Source organism: Chaetodon auriga, chromosome 3 (genome assembly GCF_051107435.1).
Source record: "Chaetodon auriga isolate fChaAug3 chromosome 3, fChaAug3.hap1, whole genome shotgun sequence".
Lineage (NCBI taxonomy): Eukaryota > Metazoa > Chordata > Actinopteri > Chaetodontiformes > Chaetodontidae > Chaetodon > Chaetodon auriga.
The window spans coordinates 25,455,934-25,476,541 of NC_135076.1; the positions used below are offsets into that span (position 1 = coordinate 25,455,934).

Sequence of the window (20,608 nt, forward strand, 5' to 3'; positions counted from 1 at the left end):
TATTTCTTTCTCGCTGTAAATTGCAAGAACTTTGTTTTTCACCACTTGTTAGTATATTAACAATATCGTATGTATAAGTCGTGCTCAAATGATTTTCATATAAGCCCTTTTTTGAGCCAAGTGTGGCGCCGCAAAATATGTTGGTGTAGCCGCCAAACGTGGCTTTGGCTCACACCTGGCACTGCAGATCGGCTCTTTCGAATACCCGCCTACTCGTGTAAGATTCGGTGTACGCCGGATAGGATGCAAAGTGCACCCGTGCGAACGTCACCCTCAAGACGTCATCCAATCAACAGGTCGTTTTCTCAGGATTGCCACGTATTTGGTGAAATAGAAAGCAGCAATTCATGTAGGCGTCTACCATCTCGGCCAATCGCGTTAAAGGAGGCGGGACAAACGGGCTACCGACTGTTCTGACAGTGGAGCTCTCCCAACACAGAAACAGACTGAGAAAAAAAAATCACACCACTACGCAAATCCTTCCAATGGAGGAGGGCCAGGACGTTGAAGCTTGTTCGGCAAATGAAAAGAACGTCTGCAAGCTAGCTACCTAGCTCAACTAAAGGGAGAGGAAACAAAAGTTGTGAGTAATGTCAGCTTAACGAATATAGAAGTAACTGAGGACACGGCGGTTGCTATCTGATGTAGTTAACGTTGGCGTACGTCAAGTTCCGTGATTAACTTTGCCGTTGAGGTTAACGTTAGCTTTCCAACTGTGGTTCCAAAATTGGCTGCCGTAGCATGCTAAAGAAGGAGTTTGGCTCCTGCTAGTGTGAGTTAATCGCCTAGCTGCCTTGCAAGTTTAGTCGTATATGCCGTACGGATTTCTGTTGTCATTAGTTTTATCACTGCCTAATAGCTAGCTGGTCTGTTAACATTGCTATCATACGGACGTTAGTATGTTGAACGTTAACTTATAGTTGACAACTGGCTGGTCAGCTAAATCAAGTTGCTGCTGCTGCTGCTGCTGCTAGCTAGCCTCCTGCTCAACATTAGCACTTTGCTTTAGTATCAACAGCAGGCTAGTTGCTAACTAAAAGCTACCATGAACGGTACCTTACTGTGTGCTCTCCAGTTTGAACGTGGTTCTCTTCTTGGTCATAGTTTTTGTCTTTGTTGTAAAAAAATAAATGTTCTTGTCAGTCAGCAAAATTGTGTGGTATGTTAACCTGCAGTATCAAAATAACCACGCGCACACAGTCAACTGAGTGAACCTAGTGTTTTTTTTGGTTTTTTTTTGTATTGCACCAGATTTATCTGGGACACAGTGAAATAAAGCTGCGCTATTATGCTTAGCTATATGTAAGAGAGCACTTTTGTTTATTTGAAGACACACTTTAAAAGATGGTCTGTTTGTAGGGACTGGGCATGGTGGTGCTTATGCATTGCCACAACAGTGAGACAACTGTCATCTTTGCATCTAACATTCCTCTGAGGACTTCATCCTCCTTGTTCAGAGTGCATCTGACATACAATAAAGCATTTGTTCGCGTGCAGTAGAGACCCATGCAGTGGCACTTGGATACAGACAGACAGGAATCTGGTCAGTCTGCTGTGCGGTTGGAGGTGGAGATGGCCAAACTATTTCAGACGAAGGCACAGTGACAGAAGAAAAGTCATTTTGTGTTCACTCATGGGCCCACGTGTGGGTGGACTATGCTCTCAGCAGTGGGAACTTTTGTTGTGCATATTCACAAGTAAAAGTTAAAGGACGGTGAAGCTAAATGTCATTTGTGCTTGATTTTGCTGCAGTGTACCATGTCAGATGTCTGCTGCAGTGGCACTGATATGAAGTGGCACACATAGTTTAAGCATTTTATGCACAAGACTGTGCGAGTTTTGTGCCTCCCCGGCCCACAAGATCATCAGTCTTCGCAAATGGCTGATGCCCCCTTCATCCCTGCCAGGATAAGCCTCTGATAGCAGTGCAGATGTGTAGTGTCTTCTCTAGTACATGCACAAACTAGAGGGAATCCCCCTAGATTGCAGATCACTATCTATTTGTGATTATCTGGGCCATAATTCCAGTGAATTAGTGTGTTCGGTTTAATCTAGTAAGACATTAATGGCATTGAAGAGTATGGGGATGAAAAACTGAGCTCTGTAAAGTGCCCCAACAGTGGCCCCTCGCTAAGCTGCCCCCTGCAAGGATTAACTGTTAACTCAGCATTTCAGTGGTAACTACAAAAATATTATGTAATACCAAAATAACTCAATTCTTAATTTGGGTTTTTGATCTTTGAGTGCTGTTGTTTCAAAAGGTTGGTTGCTGTGGGGTCTGCTGGTATGTTTGAACTCGCTGCAGCTATTGATTGCAGCACATTTTTTAGGTGTCATGTTACTGGCTTCTTGCATACAAGCAGCTTTTGTCCATCCAGCTTGTTTTGTTATTTGATTTTTTTCCCGTATTCAAAACCTTTGCCTTAATATGTCTGACTGCTGTAGTGTCTCTAACCTGGTCTTAACCTGGTTCTAAATGGGCACATCCTATAGGAAATCCTGGTTGACCTTCTATAAAATTATCTGAGCTCTCAATTGTAGAATATCAGCTGTCACTTATTTGGCCTGATTACAGATCGGTTGGATCCAGGTGTCTGTGTGTGTGTTTACATTTGCTCATGGTTAAATTATTAACTAGACAACTGAACAAATAATGGCAGCTTGGAGGAGGTGCTCATAAGTTTGGCTGAAAACCTTGCTGTTCAACTAAGTATTGTCATTAACCGATTCCTCTGTGTGGTAGAACCCATCTTTATGGTTGCATTGACCTGCACTGAGCGTCGAACCCAAGGCGAATTGTATCTCTAGAGCACTTCGGATTTAATGGCATGGCTGTGCTCTTTCATTCTGTTTGTGGGAAATTCACACACTACAATGAAGGCTTCCTGTGAAGAAGATAGGGCTGCAGTGATGAGTCAGTCGAAAGAAGATTAACTGGCAGCTGTTTTGATAATCGATTGGTTGTTTCAGCCATTTTTCAAGCAAAATGTCAAACATTTCCTGCTTCCAGCTTCTTAAATCTAAGGATTTGCTGCTTTTCTTTGTCATTTATGGGAATAAATTATAGTTTGTTGGTTTTGAATTGTTGGTTGGACAAATGAAGCAATTTGAATATGTCAATTTGGGCTCTAGGAAAATGTGTTAAGCATTTTTCTGCTTTTTTGGGAATTTGTAGACTAAATGATTAACTGATTAATCATGAAAATAATCAGCAGATCAATCCAGAGTGAAAGTCGTTGTTAGTTGCGGCCCTACAACAATAAAAACATTAATGAGATGGTAAATGGTTGAAAGTGGTGATGTTGTTCCAAAATGCTTGACAAAACAAAAATTAAGATGAATGAGGTCGCTTTGTAATGTTCAGCAGCCTACATAAGTCAGGTTAACAAAATGATTTGTTTTCAACCTGCTGTTGTAATGAGCGATGATTGCATCGTGTTGTGAAATCAGCGCTTGGTCACCATCTCTCTGACCTTCATACAGCTGACTTCCAAAAGTCTCCTCATCCCTGTACAATGAAGTGCAACCTCACTTGTTCTCATTTACAAGGTTTAGGCATTCTTTTCATTGATTGCATTGAAGGACTTGGCGTAATGTAGCACACAATAAGGCCTGAGTCTAGCTAGAAATAACCTATAATTGAGCCCTGCTGAGGAAGATTATCCTTGGCTTTTGGAGAGAGCGTTTGGAGCATAATTGATGTTTGGGTCTGCCTTCGCCAAAGAAACCACCCTGTCTTTGCCCTCAAGACGGCCTCAGCTGAGCTTCTAGTGTGTCTGCCATGTTTAGATCCACTGATCGTTCGTTAATGCTTCATATTTTCTGGCTATACATGTCCCCCCCAGAGCAAGATAAAGATACGAAGAATATTTGTTGAAACACGCGAAAAGGTGTTTGTTTATGCGCTTCCCTTCGCAGTCGGAAGAAGCCAGTAATGTTTCCGCTCAAGAGGTAGTGATTACGACAGGGCCAGGCCTGTCATTTAGCATTGGAGGGAGCCAGATATAGGCTATTCCCCCTTTGTCCAATTTACTGTCGCACACTGCCCATTTCTGAATATGAGCTGGCCCAAATTCTTCAAGACAAGTACAGAGAATACATCGCATCAGACATTCTTGAGTTTGTTTTCAAAAATTTCATTTGCAACTGTGATTCATTTCTAAGATGAGCTCGAAGGACACTGCACAGAACTGTTGGAGGCTGCTGGAAGTCGATATGTGGCAGACAGCTGAAGGGAACACAGTGAAATGAGATGGGACAATCTTGCCTTTGTCAGGGATATCTCTTACTTCCTGGGTGCGCTATCAGCCTCCTATTTGCAGCATCCTTGCTGTGTGCTGGAAATTGCAGGGCAGTATTAAATGAAGTGCAGTTAAACATTGATCAGATCAGTTCTGCTCTCCTGACCTTTAGCCCTTCCCGCGTGTTGCAGTTACAGTATAATGTACAATGTTTAAACTGGTAAACCATACAGAGATCTGAAAATGCACCAATTTGTTAAGAATTAACAAGCTATGTTGAGTTATGAGATATGTTTTGGCACAACCAGAGAAACGTGTGTGTCTGAGAGCTTAAATATAGAGCACGAGCTCAGTCTGTGGCTGTGCTACAGCATTCAGGATGTGCGCAGGGTTTGGTTTACCCTTTTTCTGTGGTCACACTTTTTCGTTTTTTGGAGTCGCTGAGTTGGAACAGGAAGTCAGATGTATTATTCACAGGTCTGTCAGCGTGAGAAGCAAGTGATTGCATCTGAGAATGTTCCTTTGCTGTGTTTGTGGTGGGTGGGATAAAGGTATGTGCTGTGTCGATGCGACATGACTGTTGGGCCTTCAAGGTTTTTGTTTTGTTTGGTGTTTCTTTGACTTGATGTCTGCTCTGACCTGTTCTCACCATCTGTCCACGGTGCTTGAGTGGAAGTTCTCACACCTCAACTTCTCTGTCTGGCTGCTGTGTGACTCAGTGGCTTCTTCCTTCCTTTGTTACACTATAGTGTTTGATAATGGTTCAGTGTTTCTGGTCTCTTGTACTTCTCTCTTCTGCATGCCAGTCTATTGTCACTGGATTTTGCTTCTTTCTTATCTTAACTTTTTTTTTTAAAAAGATATGAATATGAATATGTGAAAGACTGATAGTAACAGTGATTGTATGACTGCATATGAGATTACCTGACTATAAAAGGAGCCGCTTTCACCCACTATGCTGATAAACTGAAAAGAAAGTACAGTTTTGGAGGCTCTGATCGCTTATGTAACTGCCTCTTGGATGTAGTGTGTAATCTTCAGATTATTACTCTGCTCAGGAGGAGGTTTTAATCCTGTCCCAGCACAGAGCAAACCAGGCTGAAGCCAACATTAGGCCGACCTATCACTTTGCTGTGACCAAGACTGGGCTGTCCAACAGCACTCCGCCTTCACATCTCTGTCGTTAGCGGGATGTTGTTCTGTATCATAGCAAACCATCACTGACAAAAAACTTAACTTTACAAAATGTAGAATCATGTGACTGGAATGTTGAAGTGACTGAAATAATGCACACAGACTGACGTTCAAACACATTATTTCCTATATCAACAAGAAATATGCACCTTCATCGCTAATTATATCAATGCTGATGTGTTGATGTTTTGTGACCAGTCAAAGGTGAATTAGATCTACTTCAAATTTCAGGTTTAAAGAGGATATTTTGTGCTCACTGATAAATAACAGAGGAGGTTGGTGTGTCTGTGTCCTTGTCAGTGTGCTGTTTTGTTGTTAAAGACATCATTTCTATGCCCTCTCTTTCAGAATCTTGTGCAGTGAACTCGTGGACCCTCCTTTCTCTTTCCAGTTGCAGCCTCTGCTCTATGGCCTTAAGGTACGTCACACAGGCTAAGTGAGTAGTGTACCACTCTGTGGTGGGTTTTAGGTTTTGCTAGAAACTGTGAGCTAAGTACTGTGGGAATGAACAGGGTGTTGCATTAATCTCTTTGTTTTGTGCTGAATTCTGAAAGTAGCAGCAGAATAAAAAATAGAATTATTCTCTAGCTGGGATTTAGTTTCTGCCTCTGTTTGGATAACTTCACTTGTATTCTGTCAATATATGTTGTCGATGCTGCAGTTATAAGGTAAAGAAAGCTTCATTCTGCTCTGTCTGCAGATATACAGAATATCCATTAGGTCAAAAGTTTTGAAGTGAAGTTTACACCTACAGGTGCTACTTACGTGTATAATGTCTGTTCATCAGACCTGCAGTGTGACATAGACTGTTAACGTGGTGAGGCAGAGGCTGCTAGTTTGGCTCACAGCCTCATCACAGCAAAGTAACAACTATGTGTGTGTACTCATCTGAACATCACGTGAATGGATCAACATTATGAGTCATTATTGTCAGTTCAAAGAAACAACCCGATAAATAAGCTAACCAGTCATCTAAAAATTCAGCATGAAAATCAGATGATAAAATTAATGTCCGATGCACCAACATGGTGTCGTAAACTTTTCTCACAGTGCACAAACCAAAGCTCTTCTCACGAGGAAGAAACGGGGTGTGCAGCATATATGTCACCACTGATAAATATAATAAAACCAAGAAGCAGAATGCCTCATGTTTATTAACATCATGTTATCATGTTTTACTTAGCTGCCCCCTCCCAAACGGGAATTCACTGCGCTCTGTAAAAGTAGCAGCCAGATAGAGCTGCTCATTGGTAACTGGTACTGGAAGAATCTTCTGTCATATCACTGATGTACAAGGAGAACTTAGTAAAATGATGAATGGTTTACTGCTGCAGTCTGATCACGATAGCACGGCAGTAGCCTGGTTGAATGGCCCAACACAGCGTGAGCCCATGTTCAGTGTCTTGTGTCATATACTGGTTTTGTGTGTGTGAGGAATGTGGTAAAAAATCTTGATTAGTGTGGTCACCTCATGTGAACTGGGCCCTTATTGATATTCAAGAGAATTTGAAACGTCAGCACGCTTGGACGAGTTAAGCACGTCTGCTTAGCTGTCAGCTTTCACAGCAGCGGCATCCAGTGACATACTGCGCTAGTGTGTGTAAAACTTGCATGCCCATACGTCATATATTTTGTACCATGTAGCACTGTGCTAAATATATCATCAACCTTTGTTTACATTTTTGGCAGTATAGTGTTTAGACTTACAAATCATTAATCCAAAAATAACCAATATGTTATTCTGCTATGAATATGACCCTTAGTTGCATCTCTGTTGCTGGTCAGCATCCCCAAAAAACTAAAGGGTGAAAATGTGTGCAGTTAAGTCATGATGCTCGAGCAAACAACTGTGAAGGTTGTGAGGTTGAATTGCAGTGGTGTGTTCCTCTAAATACTGTTTTTGCTTATTATTGTGGCCTCTGGGGGACGGACGTCATCTCAGAAAGATAATTGGTCAGGACAGAGAAGAGGATCATTCTGTTCAGGGTCCGGTCAGGTCACATTCTCACATTCTTCAGCAGTGACAGCCACGTTCTCTGCGGGTTGCCTGTCAGTCAGGACTGGGCAGGACCAGCTTGACGTCTTTGTCCGAGCGTTGAATGTTGAACGTTGCATTTCTTGTTCCTGTTTGCAGCTGACAGACAATGCCTGCAGACTTAACATGTAGGTTCCCAGACTTTAAAAGTGAAAGTAGATGGGCAAGAGTAGTAATGTGCAGCGATTAAGTGGAGGCTGTGAGAAGCAGAAGGTGTATTGTAAGCGAGAGCAGAGGAGAATTTGTTCTCATGCAGCAGGACTCTGGATGAACCATGACTCAACACTGACTGAAGTTCTTAGAGAGTGAGAGTTTGTTCCTGGACAGCCCGTTTGACCAGATTGTGTAAATCTTATTGCTGTAAACCTCTTTAACTTAGCAAGACAAGAACTAAAACTGACATATGGTATGTAAGCATGTGAGCATGTGACCTGATACTGACAGGTCAGGATACATTACAGTACAGAACTGGGAGTAGCATAGTGCAAAAGAGTGGCACTGTTTCTATGCTGAACACTGGACAGATGTGTGCATGGCTTTCAAGTGGTGTGTTGGCTGTGTCACACACTGGCACACACACATGCACACTGTTTTGAATATATCAACATTTTCGTTGGGTTGGAATGAATATAGACGTGTTATCAACTGAATAGCCAGAACACTGGAACTCAGTGGCTTCAGCAGGGAATCAAATCTTAAAATTGTATTTGAAATAAATGTAAATAATTTGAAGCGATTATTCAAATAAAGTTTTCACATACAGACATGAGAAAAGATGTAGCTTTAAGGCTTCGTAACTTCTGGTTACACTGCACAGCGAGGCAGGATTGTAGCCTCAATGCTGTGATTGCTGTTTGCACCATTAGAGGGCAACATTGTTTTGATATTCCACTTACATGACATGGACCTCAAACTGTTTACTGACATCAAGTGGCGGAGTAGCAGTTTAGAGACTGATCAACATGACTGTAGGGTTGTGCCGACAGCGCACTGACCAGTCACCCCCCCCCCCAACCACCCCCAGCTGACTGCAAAAGGGACTCTGACTTCTGGGCCCCAGCCCACGAGTTTTCCTGTTTTCTCCTGCTTGAAAGCAGAACAAGGCAGAGGCGGGTGGGACCCAGAATGGCATAGGAACGCTGCACATTGTTCCCAGAGCTTCCTCTTCCACATTCCTGGGCTGATTGGGATCTGGGCCTCCTGTGCAGGAGTATTGTTCAAATTCAACAGCACCACAGACCTGGCCCCAGCAAACCACAGCTGCCTGCACTGGCCATTGTGGTGCTCAGGCCGGGTGATGGCTATCTTTGCCTCATCAGTCATCCCTCTCTCTCTTTCGCTCTGACTCATTTAGTGATTCTTACCAGGATCTGCTGCCTCAGCCTCTCTGCATCTTTGCTTCGGCCTCAGTCTTGCACTGTCCCAGCGAATGTCTCTCCTTGCACCTTATAGCAAAATTTCTCTTTGTCTCTGGTGTCTGACAGATATTTATTTTCTTTTTTTGCCCACACCAGCTGGGCAATAACATGAGAGATCAGACAGTCACACAAGTTCTTGCCGTGATTTGGTGTGCATAATGATAATGGACGACACATCCATTTGTAGTAGTGTTTGAACTACTTTATAACTAAACTAAGATCGTGATCCTTGGAGCCCAGTGCTTTCATAGGTAGGTCTAAAATGTTGTTTTCTATATATTAGCTACTTTCTCTGTGGATTCTGAAGGTTTAGGAGGCATTTACCGTGAAATAAGTTTTATGAATAAAAAAAAGAAGTCCATTTGTAAAAATTTTGACAGCTTTGGGCCAGTGGAGTGAGTCCAACTTTTTTTGCAAAAGTGTTGATGAGCCAGAGTCCAGGCCTAACAAGCTTTCTGGTGTTTTGCCATCAAATCTTGCTGAGCATTTTCTTTCTTTCTTTTTTTTCTTCTTCTTTTTTTCCCCAGCAATTTGGGGCTTGTCAGTAGATTTCAACCATTAGTTTGTGCTGCTGGGTGTGCTTTCTGGTAGCTGGCCTCTAGGGGGCAGAGTTTTTGCAACACTGCTTCACTGCATTCATCATTGCATTCTTCCACTTTGTGCTTACTCTGCAGGCAAGGTCTGGTGCTGGATAAATGACATAAAAAGCATAGCTGAAATGAATAAATAACTGTTTTTGTACAGTATTTTCATTTGACATGCCCTCTGAGGCTCTTGACATAGTTTGGATGCTGAGACAATATCACAGTCATCTCACAAAAATATTCACACGCTGGGTGTAAGCTCTTTCTTGATAAGTTTCTTAGCGTACTCACTGGTCTTACACACAAGGCATTTTTGTCTCAGTATCTTAACCCTAAGAAATAATTCCCTATGAAGGAGATGGCCATGCAACTGAAATACATGCAGCCACACTGGTATCCCATTCTTACCACCTGACCTGTCCAAAAAAAGTCCATTCATATTCCATTTGCCTCTGATTTGATCAACCACCCCTCCTGGAAAAGTTTTACTTTTAAACTTGCTACAGGCTCAGCTTTCCTGACCGGCCTCCTGTTTACTTTGGCTTGCTGTTGTTTTGTGTAAGACAGGTAGCATATACCCACCTTGTCCTGCAGGAAATGAACAGCTAGTTGTATGTGACTGGGTTGCTGAGAGTCCCCAGAACATGACGACATAAAATAGCATTTAAAAACTGCAAAGTGGAGTTTTAATTCCCATTGGAAAATCAAACTCCTTAATGGAGTCTTAATTAGAGCAAGATAACGTATGTATTGTGCTCTTTTGCATTGTCCAGTTCCTTTATTGTGGTGCAGAGTTATGATGAATTAGCAGAAAAGGCCTATCTTAAAGATGTTTAAACAGTTTGCTGCACACTGGTTTTGTTGGTGCTTGGATGGCATATTAATTTTTGCACTCAGTCCCAGAGAACAGCAAATTGATGATTTCTTTAGGCAGTGAGCTTTTCTAAGAGTCAGCACAGTATAGTCCCTCTCACTCCTCAGCCATGGATATTTGGAAGGGTTTGAGTTTGCTGCAGGTACAAGCTGTGCAGCCAAGCAGAGCACAGCAGTCTGTCATCACCCCGTTTCACAGACCCCCATCACTTTGCTCATTCTGCTTCTCTTCATAATAGCTCAGCACAGTCGAGCAGAAGTGAAAGCAAGGGGAGGAGTGCTCTTGTTATATGAGCAAGTTAGCAAGAAAGCAAACAAGCATTTGTGTTTGTCTACAAATGCTAACAAGTAACACCACTCTGACAGCGATAAGGGCTATCAGTAAATGCAGGCGAGCAAGTGTAGCATGCTCCGCAGAGCTTTCCCTCTTCTTTAAGTGTCAGTCTTCTTCCTGCTCTTTGGTCGTCTCGTTCACTGGAGAGCAGCACAGGCCAGCAGGGTGTGGCTTGTGTCGTCTCTGTTGTGATTGGCTGGGGGCCCAGGCTTGTGTTATCTCCTGTGGAACATGTTCTAGTCCCACCCCAGATAGTGCCTGGCACTCAAACATAGCCCTGCCCACTCGCAATTACATCACTACTCATGAAAAGTGCCATGTCTGTTTGCTCTCTCCGTTCACTGTGAGCAGACAGGTAATACTGCAGCGTCAGAAGTTTGTCCGTCAGTCACATCGGCTAGCTACAGTGAACAGCTTCTCCTCTACTAGTTAGTCCAGAAAGCCTGACAGGTGGTGTCTACCTTACCTCTGTAAAGGGCCTCACAGGCCTTGACAGTGAGTGACTGTGTAACTGCTGCATGTAGGTAGTAGCTAGAGATGGTATCTGTACAGTAGTGTGTCTGTTTATCTGTAAATGGGGCAGATGAGGCGGACAGGTAGTTTGTACGGGAGAATGGCACGTCACAGGCTGTTGGACTACGTACCAGAGTGAGAGACTGAAAGTCTTGTCAAACATGGAGTTTCTGAAGAACCTGGTTCCGACTGTCATCTCAGGAGAGGGGCCCATCGATTACGGGGGAGTCGTGTTCAAGGACACAGGTCCACGGCTCCTCCGCATGAAACGGCTGGGCCTTCTAGTCATGGGACAGACCATTGATGAGGATCCGGTAGATCCCATGATAGAGGTGGATCCAGGGATTGGCTCCTCCAGACCTGCCCGCGGTAGCCGAACCGGCCTCAAAGGTACAACTGACTTAACTGCGAATTGATGCAGTAGTTATCTGTATTGATTTTGTGTTCATCTCTGCTGATTAATTAGGCCACTTCATAGGTGCTTAGAATTTACGCTCTTGGTTCAGTCTATGTTAAGCTTCATTAACATGTAATCAAAGGTTGGCTTTACCCCCACCCATCCCCACCCACTTCATGTACATATACTAACATGCACATACATACACTGTATAGATATAGTATACCATATATACACTAGCGTTTGGCAGTTGCCTTTTTTTTTATAAGATGCAGAGCAATGGAGATTATAATGCAGCCTACAGATGACATCACAGTCTCAGTCACATTAAACTGCGTCTAATTTAATAATAGGGTCCAATATCATCTTCTCCAAGCGTGAGGAAGAAGGAGGTGTAATGTGGCAGCTGTGGTCCGATAATGGTAACAACACAACATAATGAGCAGCTGAGTTTATTTACAGGAGATGATTACTATTTTGAACGTCTGTGTAACGTTACCTTCCCTTGCAGTTCACAGAGCAGTGCTGTTGTCGAGACAAAGAACAAAGTCTGTTTATATCAGATCATCTAGCGGAGCGGCTCGCGCTGACAAACATCATGTTCATTATGCTTCTCAGTCTAGTTAGCCACACTCCTCCATGAAATGTGGCCTCACAGCAGTATTTTAACAGTAGCAGTCAGACAGAGCTGAGAGGCAGCTGGTGCTGGGGAGCCCATGTTCACCTGTGTGAAGGTACATCTATGCTAGGTTAAAGCCTGTTTTTGTTCTAAATGCAGATGGATTACCACAGCAGGCTGTTAAAGATATTTACACAATTTTTAAATATATTTTGCCAAAAAATAATTAAACAACAATTTAAAATGGCAGTGGCATCAGAAATTGAGAGCTATCTCTTCCATTGTTAGTAGTTGATACAGTCGTCAACCAGCACAACACTTACACACACTAAACTGTATTTTTCATTTTAACCATTGACTACCTGTGGTGTGAAAGGCATTGCTTGCTGTGATGAACCCACAAAGACTCAATCTGTAGCTCTGTACAACTTTTTAGCTTCTTTCAGAGCAGTGTTTTGGTTTTGCAGCCCTCAGTCTCACTGTGTGATTTAGTCTCACTGCATTAACCCATTTGCCAGCAGCAGCAGCAGCAGCAGCAGCAGCAGCAGCAGCAGCAGCAGCAGGCAGCCACTTTCAGCAAACAAGCTCTGCTAAACTGACTTCACGTCACCTACCCACCACCAAATGGTCGGAAAGTTAAGCGAACTTGCAACAAACGAAAGACTGATGCTGTTTTGCTGATGTTTTTTGTACTTTTATGATTACATGACATGCATGTCCTGAACCATTGGAAGAAATCTGTCATGGCTACGGTGTGCATCTCCACACTATTCAATTGATACGGTCTCATATCATGCTGGTCCATGAGACTTGTTGCTATTGGGTAGTGATGTCATGATAGAAAGCATTCTGGGAAGCCATCAAAAGCTGGCATGCAAATGTGTGTAAATAAGAAAATATATAATTAAAATGAAGATCAGGTCCCACTCAGTATCTGCAGATGATCAGCATTAGCGGACTAATTTTTAGACCTGCCTACTAGTTTGTAGCAAAGGTGCGAGAGTTGAGGTTCGAAAGTATGTGTTATGCTGACAGAGTTAATCCTCTGAAGGAGCTCTACTATTGTGTCTATGGATGCAGTATTTAAAGATTTAGTAGATGTGTGTACACATATGAATTATGTGTGCGTGCAGGCCAGCCAGTTTGCATCAGCAGTGGGGTGATGACTTGTCGTCAGTCTATGGCTTCTTTTTTTTTTTGCTGTGCTACCTGTCAGAGCAAGCTTGCACCCTGTTTGCTCGTGGCTAACGCATGTCTGAACTCTCCCTTCTGCTCTACTCACCCAGCCTCTTATCCTCTGAGGGTATGACTAGGCAAGACAGCTAGCTAAACTGACCCACAGTAACGATAGTTTCATTAGTCCACACTGTGGTTTGGGGCCTTGCTGAGCTGTTGTTGTTTGTTTGTTTTTTTGGGGGGTCGACTCAGGTAACTGTCGTGTGTGAGTGTTTGTGTTCTGCTTAGACGGCTGGCGATATGCTGATATTCATTTCAAAAGACAGGGAGACGACTTTTCTTCAGACTGGATTGGGCAAATTGTTTTCAGATCTTTCCTCTCTTTCTTTCTTTCCAACTAGGAAACATCCGTCATATTAGAAAAATCTCCTTTTTTCATCATGCTGGTGGTGGCAAGGGTCACAATGGTGAGTTATGTAATGAAGGAAGCGATGTGATTACTGCAGTAGTTGAGGTAAGGCGATGTTTTAGGGGTGGTAGTCTGGTGTATTCATACCTCACGATAATTTCCCCTGTGTTTAAGTCAGAGCTGAGTGCCACTCCCTTGTTGTAGAACTGGCATAGCCTGAGTTGTCTTTTAAGGTGGTGCTCCTCTTCTCTTGCTCTCATTTGTCTTTCTTCACACACAGTGACATCACTCAGCTGCTGGATGTACAGCTGAATTTTTGGGAAGGGTTTGATCTGCACGGTATTTGGTTAATGGGTGCAGCAGGTTTCCTGTTTGTGATGTGGGAGTGTTTGGAGCGTGTGACTGAACATGAGTGTGCACGGGTGGGTTGTGCTTCTCTAATGAAAGATGTGCACGTGATTTCTGTCTGAACAGTCCGTAGGGTGTGTATCCAGACAGCCTGAACCAACTTATTCATCGAGTTTCTTAAATAGTTATTAGCCAACTGTAGTGAAACAAACCCCATAATGGTGCAGCTCAGTGCAGACTCGGCACTTAGTGGGAATGCGGTGTCATAGCGGGGAAGACAAATGCCATGAATCATTGTTAGTGCTTTCTCCGACCAGCTCTCCCAATAAAAGCTCCTCCATAGTGAACAACTTGAAGACAGCTCGTTTGAAGAAGTGCCATGAGTAATGAGCTGACCTTTTTGTACCTGCGTTAAGATGAGTTTTAATTCAGATTTGCCCGGCGTTCTGCTCTGTCATTCCATAGAGACGCTACGCCTTTGACCTAAGAATGACTCTTTGCTGAAATGAGTTGCCTCTCTTGATTCCCTCGGCAAATCAGAGAAACGAGTGTCAGAGGAGAACGGTTCTGTCACTGGGTTTCAGTGTTTGTTTGGTTTGTGTAAGGAGTTATTTATAAAGATGTTTTGGATTATTCAGAGTCATACAGCCACAGAGCATTATGCTGTGGATGTTGGCCAGGAAAATCTCTGATCGATATCTGTGTGTACAAAGGTTTGAAACCTTAATCTAAATGTGCAGAGTTTGTGTCTTGGTAATTATTACGGGGAAAGTATGGAATAGCCAGTTGACTCAGGGGAGCATGTGGAAGTGAGGAGCCGTGCAGAGTCGTGCTGCATACTCAGACTGCTATGATGGATCTAAATGGCGTGTCCTCTGCAGCCCAGGCACCACTGGGGGAGGTCAGGGATTGAATTACAGCTCCTATCGATTATTGTTCCCACCACTGCCCTTCAGAGAGGCCAGGACAGGAAATGCATCCTCCACCCTGTGGGCTCCTGGGAGGAACAGCTCCCCTATACTGTCTGCAGTCAGGATGGCTCGCTGTCAATCACTGCTCCCACTTTGTGAATGGAGCTACTATAACTTGCCCTGGTTGTGCATTTAGTTGAGATTATTTAATCAGTGAGCTCTTTCCAGGAAGTCCGTTATGCTGTTGTTTATTTCAGGTCCTCAACTTGCGTCAGCATTGTTGGACCGTAGCTTTGAGCTCTAATGTTCCCAGAGAGATGATGTTGTCGGTTATTCCTCTGCATTCCTGAAACAACAAAGCTGGTTTACAGAAAACAGAGCCTGCAGACGGCTCTTCAAGTTTGCATGTTAACCGTTTCGCTGATAAGGATGAAGATATAAACTCGAAGTCTGCTTTTAAACATAATGTATAAACATTTAGATTCTGCCAAATTTTCGTGCCTTTCTAATACTGCCTCGTAGCTTGAGCTAAAGGCTTGTTTTAGGTTTACTGAAGCCTTAAACTAGTGCACAGTACTCCATCAGACTGAAGGCCTGAAATAGGGGAATTTTTAGTTAGTTACATCTGAAAATAATCAACCTTGGCGCATACCTGAAGGTCCACTATCTGGCCCCTTTGTCATTCCCCACTGCACTTGTGTCAGGTAGCAAAACTGTCTGAGTAGCCTCATTCAAAGAGAAGAAAGTAAAAACTCAAACTTATTAAACAAGTGAAACTGTAAAAATTGCAAAATGGTAATGAAACAAAAATGTCCAAAACAGGAATAAACTGTCTTGTCAACTCTGGTTTAACACATTGTCCATTTAAACGAATACTTTGACATTTTGCTTTCAGACACATGAAAGTAATATCGACCTTCCCATTTAACTCTCATTTAACATAGTTACGTAAGACCAAATTTGAACTGAAATCTTTAAAAGAATGAGGCTTTTGTTGATAAGCAAGACACTGTTGACATTAATGTCCTTTCATATCATCTGCATATAACTTTATCCAAAACTTCCAACACGTCATTAAGTGAAATAAAGCGTTATGTAATTGCTGCAAATGTGCAATGGGGCTTTAGAGAATCTGTGCTTGTTTATTACAAGGCAGAGTTTCACAGTGGATGCTTGCATCAGGGTAGCACCAGCCAGGGCTTGACAAAGCATCTACTTGTGTTGTGTTTGTTTGCAATGAGCTCTGCCTCATTTTGCATAACTTGTGTAGTGGAGGACATGTGACAGAGGGAGAGACTGAGGGCGAGAGAGAAATGAAGACTAAACTAAAAGCAGACAAAGAGCATTTGTCTGTCACAGTCCCGTTCCCTTCTGAATATTTTGTTAACAAACTTAATCCTGTGCTCGGCTGCAAATTGCTTGATGTCATGTGGATCTGTTTTTAAGTCTGCGCGAGAGCAAGAAGTCATCAACACGAGATTAAAATATTAGATGAATCAGGTGTGTGCCTCAGTGTCTCTCTCACAGTCATGCAAACACAGTGGGCTGCTTTCTCGCTAGTGCAGAGTGTAGTGAGTTTGTTTATCATTCCGTGTGTTACTATGCCTGGTAGCTTTTGGACAGAGCAGTGATGTAATGCCTATGACTCCACTGGGTGTGAATGGCTAGTTCAACAAATAGATGAGCTGTGATCACTATCATGCTATGAGCTGAGATGAGAAACTGATGGATAGTACCAGTCACACATCGTCAGGTACTCATGTCTCATGATTTGGTCCGATACAGCATGAGGTCATGTACCTCATATTCTTGGAGTGCGGCTGAAGTACAGTCGACTTTGTCTTAAAGATGGAGCTATGTCGGACACATAATTTAGGAGCATAATATTTTTATTGTTTTGGAGCAGAATAGGAGTAGAACTGCTGGTTGTGGTGTGCGCACCCCCATGTTCAGTTTATCCTCCCTTTCTTTCCTCCTCTCCTCCATCCTTCCATTCTTTCCTTACCCTCCTACTGCAGTCAGGGATGACGCATCAGTATTGCTGTGGAGCTTACAGGAAGTGTCGTTTTGATAGGCCAGCGGAGAGGCAGCACAGTAGCAGCTCTGACATGCGTATGCATTGCTGAACCACGGCCAGGGAACACTCGCAGCATTTTGATGACATCACCCACACTGCGCTCCCGCCTCCCTCTGTTTGCTGTTGAAACGAGCTCGCTCTCACTCAGAGAGAAAAGAGCAGGCATCAGTAAAAGAACAAGAGCTAGCTCGGAAGAGGAGGGGCCGCTCGTGAGCGAATGGAGAGAGAGCGAGCTTTGGGGGGAGGCGGAGGGTGGCTGACGGTGTTAGTGGGCTAGGACTGGCACACACACTCACACACACACACACAGGAAGAGGAGAGGGAATATTGCAGTGCATTGTTGAGACTTCTATCGTGTACTGTTCTGCTGCTGTTTCTCTCCTGTCAGGAGCAAAAGTTCTCACGCAGTTTTGTCCTTGGCCTTTCTGGATTTTTCTGTGCTGAAATGGGGATGAGGGACTCTGTGGATTGGCAAGTGGGCAGCAGGCGCCAGGGTGGAATACTTCTGTAACTAGCCAGGCTGTGCCCTCTCTCCTCCTCTCCCAGCGCAGTTTCACTCTTCAGTGACCTCAGCGGCAGCGGAAACAAACTGGCTGCACTTCTCGGGTGTCTTCCGTCAGCAGCTGCTCACACTGTCGTTCAGGATGATGCCTTTGACTAGCACCTGTGGAGGGTAGTACTCAGCTCCAGTCGGGAGCGGAGCTACACAAGTGAGAGGTGTATATTTTCTTGGAGAAGAGTGGAATGTTTGGGTTTCGTCAAATGAAAGCGACAGGATCCCTGTAAAATTTGTGCCTTCTGGTGAAGCCTAACTTTCGAGAGCCGTCATGCTGAGCCTGCAGGATTCGGTCTTCTTTGAGATCAGCATCAAATCTCTGCTCAAGTCTTGGAGTAGCAGCTGTGAGTACCTCGCCAAGCTCGCACTCATGTTTACATACCACACTTGGCCACCAGACTTATCTGCCACACGGAAGCCAGCAGACCCTGTATGGCTTTGTACATGTTTGCATGCAACCCAGTCCATGCTTAAAGATTTCCTATCTCCTTCCTGTATAAGAAATTGGTTATTAATGGAGTTGTCAGGATGACTGATGATGTTTAGTCCAGGTTTGTTTTATGTGTATGCACAGTCTTCCCTCTTTCCCGCTGCTCATCATCGTTCTACTGGCTCCCGTTTGTCCCCATAGATAGATTCATTGATGAGCATCCGCTGAGACAGAGCACAGGTGGACTTAAAGTATTCTTTCTGTTATTCATCCTCGTTAACTTTTTGAAAATTTTAACATCCACATCTCTCTTTTTAGTCTCTCTCAGCAGCACTCAACACAATCTTCATCCCTCTTTTCCCCCCTCCTACTTATAACGCTCGTCTCTCTTCCCTCTGGGGCAGCTAATGTTTCCCTACTATTGATCCGTCTCCTGCTTCCCTCCTATTATTAGCTTCCCATACAGCCCATATTACATCAGGAATAAAAGGGCACTGGCTCCTCAGTCTCATTGAAATGTAGTGATGGACAAAGGCAGACAGAGAGCAGCAGTTTGAATTTTCATGCTGATTCATCACTCCAGCTTTACCTGCCTTGATAATTACACAAACAGCGTTTCTTGCGCAGCTTGAAATTAAGCATTTCTTCTCGACGTGTTTCCAGTAATTGCTGGTGTTTGACATGCGTTTCAGTTGCTGTGACCAGTAGTGGGGCAACACTTGTGTTTACATTTGGATCACACATCGCAGCTTTGACGGGGCTTCATGTTTTGAAGTGTGTCTAATTTGACAAACCCGGCTCTCCACACAGCTGTTTGAGCGCACAGTGAACGGCACACAGCCTGCAACGCATCCACAGCTTTGCTGCGACTGCAGAACCTCAGCCACACAAACTCTGACCGAACATTCCTCTTGTCTGGTTCGCCTTTTTCGAGGGATCACCTGAGTTGTCCTTCTTGGATTATGGAACGTTTCCAGAGACATTAAAGCAATATCATCAACTCTGGGACCAAACGAGGGAAAGGTTGTCAGAGTACAAATCAGACTTGAAAGACCACAGCTTAAAGAATCCTTTTGAATTATAAATGTTGATGAAAGCCTCATGTCATCTTTCCCTCTGTTTCTCTGTCTCTCTCACACACACACACACACACACACACACACACACACACACACGTTGATAGCAGTTGGGAGCATGTCGTACAAGTTTGTTCTAGATAAAGTGACTTCATCATGTTTGGATTTTAATCAGGCGCACGATGTGCTCATACACAATGAAATCTGTCATTTTCATTGTCAGTATTACCAAATTAATTGATCTAATAGCATGGAGGTCAAACTGGGCAATACAGGGGCATATATCACGAGGCGGTAGATTTGTTATCATGGAGATTTTGGTTGACCAGTTATGGAAGTAAGCTCTTCTGTTAATTATCAGGGATTCCTGAGGTCTATTATAGCAGAGGCAGGCTGCCTAAAATAGAGGAGAGCGCCTCTGCTAGTAGTATCAGAAGAACTTGTTATACTTCTATGAAATATATTAAGCTGCAGGGAATATGAGCAGAGGGGCTACACAGGCCACACAGTGAACTGACTGGAGAAATTTTTCAGTTCCATCAGCATAACAAGTACTTGTGTTATTCTGCATGATTTGACCTAATGGAAGCACATAGTGTTTGGACTGATCTTTGGTACCTCTTGGGTTGGTAAGACTTCAGCCAGTTTGGGACTGTACCAGAGAGTCAAACCCAGTTTACTGATGTCCAGCAGTGGACTGTGGTCAACAGCGTTGGATACAGCACTCAGGTCTCGTGGCTTAAAAGCGCCTGCGTCAACATTTAAATGTATAGATTAGAATAAAAAACGTTTAAGAGCAGTCTCAGGGATGTGGTGGCGCTGAAATTCTCTACATTATAAACACTTAATAATTTACTCCACAGCGAGCAGGAAATGAAGATTTTGAGACACTGACAAATCATGGTTTTGTGACATCACTGACAGTTACAGTGTTGCATAACGAACTATAATTCCCACCAGTATCGAATGTGAAGCGTTGTACTGTGAGCCGTTTAGCAAAAAAAAGCAGCGCATTTCGAAGGGCTTTAAAAGGCAACTGGATTTGCTTGACTTGCTGGACTTGACTTGCTCAAGCAAGTCCAGTTGCCTTTTAAAGCACTTCGAAGTACCGGGACCTGGATGAATGGGAGTCGTCACAGACAAAGAGTCGTGTACTTACTGTGGGCACAGTAAAGCAGAGGAGGAGCTCAGTGGCTCCGACTGTCACCACACATCAACCTGAGCTCTGGTCTGCAGCTTTTCTGCGTGGAGTTGGCATGTTCTGCTGGTCTTTGCTCGACTTTGTTCCAGGTGCTCTGGTTTCCTCACACTGTCCAAAGATATGCAGATTATGCAGATAAGAACATCTTAATTGGAACAGTCTGCATTCCAACACACGCTGTCAAATGTCTCTATTCTCTCCCTGCTTAAAGATTTT

At 43.6% G+C, this 20,608-nt stretch overlaps 1 protein-coding gene across 12 annotated transcripts in view; it reads left to right on the forward strand.

Annotated features, from left to right (window-relative positions):
• Nucleotides 1–461: 461 nt before the first annotated feature.
• fryl (furry homolog, like) overlaps nt 462–20,608 on the forward strand; it is a 65,800-nt gene continuing 45,653 nt past the window's right edge. For 3 of the 12 annotated variants that reach the window (XM_076726444.1, XM_076726447.1, XM_076726449.1), the window contains exons 1-2: nt 11,065–11,582; nt 13,786–13,851. In XM_076726444.1, coding sequence (XP_076582559.1) covers nt 11,354–11,582; nt 13,786–13,851 — 295 coding nt within the window. In that variant the 5' untranslated portion in view covers nt 11,065–11,353. Of the gene's footprint in view, nt 584–5,783; nt 5,854–10,977; nt 11,583–13,785; nt 13,852–17,264; nt 18,030–20,608 lie in introns of those variants that run through there. The other 9 variants (XM_076726448.1, XM_076726455.1, XM_076726443.1 and 6 more) reach the window with 6 other exon arrangements.